At 29.9% G+C, this 7,221-nt stretch overlaps 1 protein-coding gene across 1 annotated transcript; it reads right to left on the bottom strand.

Moving 5' to 3' along the window:
- Positions 1-20: 20 nt before the first annotated feature.
- On the bottom strand, positions 21-2,833 carry LOC105458315 (V-type proton ATPase subunit d). Its single transcript, XM_011703538.1, has 6 exons — positions 2,582-2,833; positions 1,972-2,322; positions 1,267-1,424; positions 1,019-1,195; positions 721-798; positions 21-619 (listed from the first exon to the last, which is right to left on the bottom strand). Exons 1-6 carry the CDS (start codon positions 2,700-2,702, stop codon positions 458-460), a joined length of 1,047 nt encoding a protein of 348 aa, XP_011701840.1. The 5' UTR covers positions 2,703-2,833; the 3' UTR covers positions 21-457.
- Between the last annotated feature and the right edge of the window lie 4,388 nt (positions 2,834-7,221).

The raw sequence follows: 7,221 nt of genomic DNA, 5'->3' as shown, positions 1-7,221 counted from the left end.
TGTGTGTGTGTGTGTGTGTGTGTGTGTGTGTGTGTGTGTGTGTGTGTGTGTGTGTGTGTGTGCGCGCGCGCGCATGTGTTAATAACAATGTGTTAATTACAGTACATATGAAAATGATTTACATTGAAAATTACAATAAGACAATAAGATATATTATGTATATATACAGATTTTGCTACAGTGTGCTATTTCACTTAAAATCTTATAACAATTCTAAATTATAATTTTCAATAATACATGCATGCGGCTTATTAATATTTGACTTATATATACTAGCACATATCTACTTCATGTTCTAAAATTAACTTTTATGATAATATTCCATGAACAACTTCCAAGAACCTTTCTGACAATTAGACTATTAATTTTGCATAATTTTTAACTATGCAAAAGAAAATTGGAATACGTTGCAGAATTAAATATAAATGATTGAAATCATTGTCAATACATAATTAGTTTAAAATATGGGGATGTAATTATCTATTTTAGCTCGATGTTTTTGAGCAACACACTCTGCGATCCATACAATATTACGACATTCTTGCTCCTTTAATTTCAAGTAGCTATAGAACACTCCAAAATGAAATTGTTGAAGGAATGCGTGGACGTTTAAGCGTACCTGCATATCAAAAATTAAAATTATATTTATTGTAGATAATATAATATATAAATTTATTAATATTTGCATGCTATAATTATTTTTATCACAAGTGTACTTGCCTCGTGTTCAAAGAATTTATCTTCCAAGGTTTTATCACCAGGATTATTTCCTGCACCTTCAAATAAGGCGCTATATTCCTGTTTAAATAAATGTTTTAATAAATATTGTGATTGTAATATGTGTGTGTGCGCGTGTGTGTGTGTGTGTACGCGCGCGCGCGCACAAAAATATATCCGATAATAGAAAGCATAAAATACTAGAAAGTAAAATAAAATAAAGAAAACTTATAAAACGCTATACAATTGCATAACTAATAGCGTACTTCTAATTGAACTATGTATTTGAAATTTTACTCACAGCGTAATATTCAGCTACAGCCTTCACTTGTTCATAATCGTCGGCTCTTGCTAAGGCTGCCAATCCATCCGGATTCAAACGTCCGCAGCGTGGATATAATTTTGCACGATCATCCTTTCCCAATTCAGTGCCAAATGAATTGATGGTTATAATGATTGCTCTTCTATCTGCCTCAAACTATAAACAAAAAAACTGTAATTTTACGAAATACAATATTCTCATTATTTTATTGGAACGAAATATCATACAGCAAGTATTTCGCACATAGTATCTGCAGTTGTACCACCAAGTTCTTTGCAAAATTTATAAAAGGCTTCCAGATATGCCTTGTAAAGAGTATTTCTTATTATCTCAATATTCATCTCGTCTAAGTCCTGCTCAGAAATGCAGTCCACGAAGAAAGGTGCTATAAGAAGATAATTATCACAATTCAGGAAAGTAACTATATTGACAATAATTTGAACTAGACTGTAAATATTACAAATAAATTTGAGAGTGCTTTCTATGGTCACGGCTGGATCTTAGTGCCTAATAATATTCCTGTATGAATTTTTAAATCTATTCAGCCATTTACACTACGCACTGAATCAATGTTGGACTTTCAATGGAATCATTAGCTGGAAAAATATTACCTTAGCCAGGGTAAGATAGTATTTTTCGCAATAATTTCTTTGCAGTGTTTTAAGATGCTTATTTGCATTGTATTATTAAAATCAATTGTAATCTTATTATTCAGTTAATGATTGCGTTGCTAGTCTGATATTTGATTTAGCGCACTGTTTAAATGGCTGAATAATGGATTTAAAAATTCATGTGGAAATATTATTAGGCACTAAAATCTAGCCGTGACTGTAGAAGACACTTTCAAATTTATTTGTGAACTATATTCGCATGTAATATGAATTAGGATAAGAAACCATACAAATGAGAAATATAATTCCAAATAGTCATACCTAAAGGTGTATCTACCAGTACAGCATTGTACAACTCTGCAGGTGTGGCAGCAACGTGAATCGCTTCCATTTGCTCAAAGCTGCCAAGAGGATGGCACTTTGGAATCAATTCTGAAATAGGTCGTTGATGTAAAGTACCAGTGATTAACAAAATGATATTGTCAATCATATAACTGTAAGTGATGAAATCCAAAAATTGAGACAGAGGCTCGACGGAATGATTGCGCATATGTTGAAACTCCACAACCAGCTTCTCCCTCAATTTGTCATCGATCACACTAACGGATAGTGGAGACGGCTCGTTGGCCAAAAAGCTGCCATAGTCTGTGCCAGCCAAGTGTAGCTTTAAATCTAAATAGACGATCAATTAGTTTCAGTAAGAAGAAAGAATAAATTTATAATTTATAAAGAGCATCAAGACTCTGAATTTTTGCGTGTCCAAATAAAGATTTCAATCTCTTCTTGAGAATGTTCTCAAAGTTACATTTTTTACAAAATAAAAATTACACGTTGCAAAAACATAAAACATCTTTTTTTAAATTTAATATGCGCTTAAAATGCTTTTAGAGAAATTACGATTGTCGAACGATCAAGTGAATTGAATAAGTACCTTCAAGTGTTTCGCATTGAACCAAGTTTAAGTAATCGCTCTGCTGAAGTATACCACATTTGAAACCCCGACATAAACCCTCCAGGTAGCCACCATCGATGTTGAATATGCATCCCTTCATTTTGCGACGAAAATTTCCTCGAACACGCTTAAGCAAAAGATCGATCTGTCAACTGGCTCTCAAGAGTCAAGACTCGCCCTTTTCCATAAAATCATATGACCGAGTGAGCAGAAGTTTGCCGCGAGCTCTCACGTGCACTCGTTATCGATATGACGATTCGATTCTGAAGACGAGCGCGATTTTTAAACACAATTTCCTTCTAATAAAAATACGTTGCGCGAAACTACTTGATTACAGTATTAATAAAGTTTGTTTTTAATAGTAATAAAAATTACTATTAAAAACAAACTGTTTTATTGATGTTTACGTGATTAACAAAACTTGAATAGTTGGCTTATAATATAATATTAATTTTATAATTGGACGTGTTCAAGTCATTAAAGCAGCCAATTGCTCGTCGAGCAATTGAACATGTCTGTTCGTAAAGGTGCTATTTCATGCGCAGTCGCGTCATGAGCAATTCGTTACTATTGACAAGGCACTGATGTAGGTATTCCCACCATCTTGGTTCCAATTGGTTAAATAGCTACTTTCCATTTTCACATAAATGATACTAAATCTAAAAAAAATGTGAGTATTTTTATACTCACAATCAGATAATGATGTTATTACTTGTTTACTTTGGTAGAAAGTTATCGAGCGTAAAAGTATAGGTTTATACCTCACTTTTAATGTGAATTAAGACTCGACAATCAGTAAAGCATACGATTTCGAGCTTTATGCAGATTATAAGTAAAAACTCAGTTGAATCTTACTTATTAGAATAAAAAGGAACGTACATTCAATTGAGGTATAACGTTACAAATGAGAATTACCTGAGTTTTGGTGTAAATGGAAAGCTTAACTAATAAGTTACGAGTTTATAGTACGTCTGACGAAATAAATTTTTCGTGTTAAATCTTGTGTCTTTGCGTGTTGTCAGTCAATTATTCCGGCAGAATATCGAATGGTTGTCGCGTCTCCGTATTATATTTGCGATCGTTTTCTACCTTATGTGGCGTACCTCAGTGCATTGTATAACTGCGATTTAATGACGAGCTCTGTGATTTTGCAATATTGTTTTTAATTTTTTATTCATAAAAGAAATATAATTTAAGAATAGTAATGGGACTACGGATATTTAAAAAATATTAGATTTTTAAAATATTTATATTTTGACTCTAAATATGTAATTATAAAGTTACATAAAAAAGAACAATTAAAATTTAAAAAAAATTTTTTTAATGTTATATATTTTTTATATTACATTTTGATAATAATTGCTAAGGAATCAAATACGCATTACTTTTAAGGAATTTATGCACTTTTTTAACCTCAAAATACGTAAAAAAATAGTATTTCTTAGATTTTTGTAATTAAAAGTATATTTTAAGGGGAATTAACTTGGTTCTGGACAATTTTCTTTTTTGTCAGTGATTAATAAAAAGTCTGTGTCTGTATCTAGCTAACCGAAACATCTTATTGATAATTCATCCTAACAATGCATTTGTAGTCAACAAAAGGATATGAAAATGCTGTACATTTTCGGTTTTTTTCGGATTATTCAGCTGAGAATAATATGCACGCATATATACTGTGTACTTACATAGAATATTCTTTTCCGTTCTTGACTCTTGATATATATTTTATGCGCGAGCACGTGCTTGCCTACGCGTACGATTTCGGCAACAATGAATATACCGAACTGTATAGGGATAATGTACTTATCGGTACGGATTCGGGATTCGGTAATGTAGATTCGATATGCATCAGCCATAATCGCGCTAATCGACATTAAGCGTTTACACTCGTATCTGCTCGAACGATTTAACTGCAGATACTGATTCGGTTCTAAGTATTACGAATGCAAATATGCAAACGGATTTTTCCGCTCGAGTTACTCCAATAAATCAATCGCAACGCTATCGAATGTAATTTATACTACTCGTGGAGTTCATAAATAATTACATAGAATTTTATGCTAGATGTGGTGCATAATTATAATTAGAAGAAAAGCTACATTTATTTGATACAATATTATATGTTTTATACGATTTAATAATTTATAATTAAACAACGAAAAATAATTTCTAAAAAGCAGATATCTATCTACTGCTCATTATTATATCTATTTATTTATTTCTGTGGATATAGGTTTAATTGATTGATATTATAATATGCATATTTGATTATATAATTACAAATTTTAATATTTAAATTGATTATGCGATATAATAGACAATGATTAAACGATATATAAGAGACTTAAATAAAGTGTTATAAACTAATATAATTCTCATGAACTACTGGATAAAAATACATCATTTATACGGCAATTTTCTTTACAAAGAAACCTTTCGAATTTACTACAAATTGAGTATATTCTCATAAAAAAATCTAAGAGAGTAAGATCAAGTAAATATGGAGATCACTAAACAGATGTAGGAAATTCAATTCATCTTTCATTACTCATCTAAATATCTCAAAACTTAATTGATAGGTTAATTAAAGATCATGTATTTTCCACATCTCCAATAATTAAAGAAGACATGAAGCAAAGAATTGCTTGTGCATCCATCATAAGTAGTGATCCATATCATCAAATGTGCGATAAAATTTTATATTTAGATTAAACAAATGTAATAAATATCTTTTTAATTTAATAAAAAGATTTTTATCATTTAAAAGAAAATTTGTATAGAGTGTATTTTAAATAAATAGCGTCCACTAATTATATAGCATTAATTTTTGTAAAAAAAATGGAGTCAAAGTCCTGAACTTTCTTTCTTCAATGCTCAATGAAGCGATCACTATTATAGTAATTATCGCTTCATTGAACATTGTAGAAAAAAATGGTTCAGAACTTTTTAAATCAATTTTTTTACAAAAAATAATGCTATATAGTTAGTGGACGCTATTTAACATAAACTCTATACAAATTGTTTTTTAAAGAATAAAAATTATTTTATTAAATTAATCAAAAAGATATCTATTACATTCTAGACATTTGTTTAATTTGTTTAAATCTTTTTGACTCAGTCTTTTTAAGAAATAACGCTATTAGTGTGCTAGTTATACACTGTATATAATTTCTGGATTTATAAATCAATCGTATGTACAACAGATATATTTTATGGTACATAATTTTTAATACTTATGGTTTTAGAAAAAATGTATCTAAAGTAAAAGGTGCTTAGTTTACAACATGGAATTATTTTTCCCATTATTTTTTTTATAATACTTGAACCATTTTAAAATGTCATCTATGTCATTCCCTCGGGATTTAAAATTCAATTTTAACGTATTTAAAAGACCCTTTTGTAACAAGAAAATCACTGTATTTTTATTTATTTGATTTCTGAAATATTAGCCTGTAATACCTTTTTTGAACTTCTATAGGTACATTAAACAAACTTATAATTCTAGTCAAAAATATAAAAATATATGAATATAATAATATATATGTATATTGTTGTTTATTTTGGCACAACAAAATAAGTTACATTAAATTCGCCCCACATTTAAAAAAAACGAAAGTACAAATTTCTACGTTTCAATCGTCACTTTAATCTGCCTTTACATCACTTGATTGCAATTTAGCCGCTAATGCTCGTTTTAGTCGATGAAATATTCCATCCAGTCGATGATGCTTATTAGTCATTTTCGACATCAAAAAATGGTTTGTGTCGCGTTTCGATAAATCAAATTAAATGTAATTGAATGTAACATAACACGAGTACGTCCTCATATAATTACAAATGACGTAATTATAGTTCTCTGTTTTTAAATCTAGTCAGTTTGTTTATCTCGATTAAGTATTACAAACAATGAAATTGATCAGTATCGCTAATTATAATTGTTTTGTGATATTTATAATGGTGCAACATTATATGATTAAATTTAGTTTTTCAGTAATCTTACACTTATAAGTTTTTACAACTGGCCCAATTGCTGGGTACCAAATTTTTAATATTGGACAAGTATTAGCAAGCAGGCTAATTACCGGTTCAACATTGGATTATAATCTAACGATGACTTGGACTTAAAAATGGCAAATGACAATGATAAACGATAATTGATTCATAAATGACAATGAATCAAAAGAATCTTTTCTTAAAAAAGTTCTTTTCTTCTGCTTTGTACCGTGAAGGCGGCATACGATCTCATTTGTTTCTTAAAAAAGTTTTAAGGAATTAATAATTATTGCTGCAATGCTGAACAAATGATAAATAATAACGCCCGAAAATGGTAAATTTAATTAAAGCAGTTGTAAAATTTCCGAAAATAGTACAAAAATTATATGTAACGTTACAAACATTATATGTATTAGCATGAGGAAAGTTGAATATAAATCTAAAAATGTATTTAGAGTCATTCGGGGTAAACATGCGCATTGGGTAAGTGTGCGAATTGTCTATATCTCAACGGGAGGGAAAGGTGGAAGTTAGTCGGGTAGTGGCACTTGCATATCAGTAAAAAATAAACAATAGCTGGAACTCCATGCGCAATGATAAAATAAATATACGCATAATTATAAAAC

The sequence above is a fragment of the Wasmannia auropunctata genome, unplaced genomic scaffold, assembly GCF_000956235.1.
Source record: "Wasmannia auropunctata unplaced genomic scaffold, wasmannia.A_1.0 LD334542.1, whole genome shotgun sequence".
Taxonomy (NCBI): domain Eukaryota; kingdom Metazoa; phylum Arthropoda; class Insecta; order Hymenoptera; family Formicidae; genus Wasmannia; species Wasmannia auropunctata.
Note: the sequence above shows the minus strand (reverse complement) of the source record. Positions and strands in the feature narration are given on the sequence as shown.

What these genes read in the sequence shown, in the direction of transcription:
- LOC105458315 (XM_011703538.1), bottom strand. Translation starts at nt 2,702, where the DNA reads ATGAAGGGATGCATATTCAACATCGATGGTGGCTACCTGGAGGGTTTA. An exon ending in ACTGGTAGATACACCTTTAG is followed by an intron (nt 1,425 to 1,971) that starts GTATGACTATTT and finishes ATCTTCTTATAG; the next exon opens with CACCTTTCTTCGTGGACTGC. An exon ending in CTATGTGCGAAATACTTGCT is followed by an intron (nt 1,196 to 1,266) that starts GTATGATATTTC and finishes TTTTGTTTATAG; the next exon opens with TTTGAGGCAGATAGAAGAGC.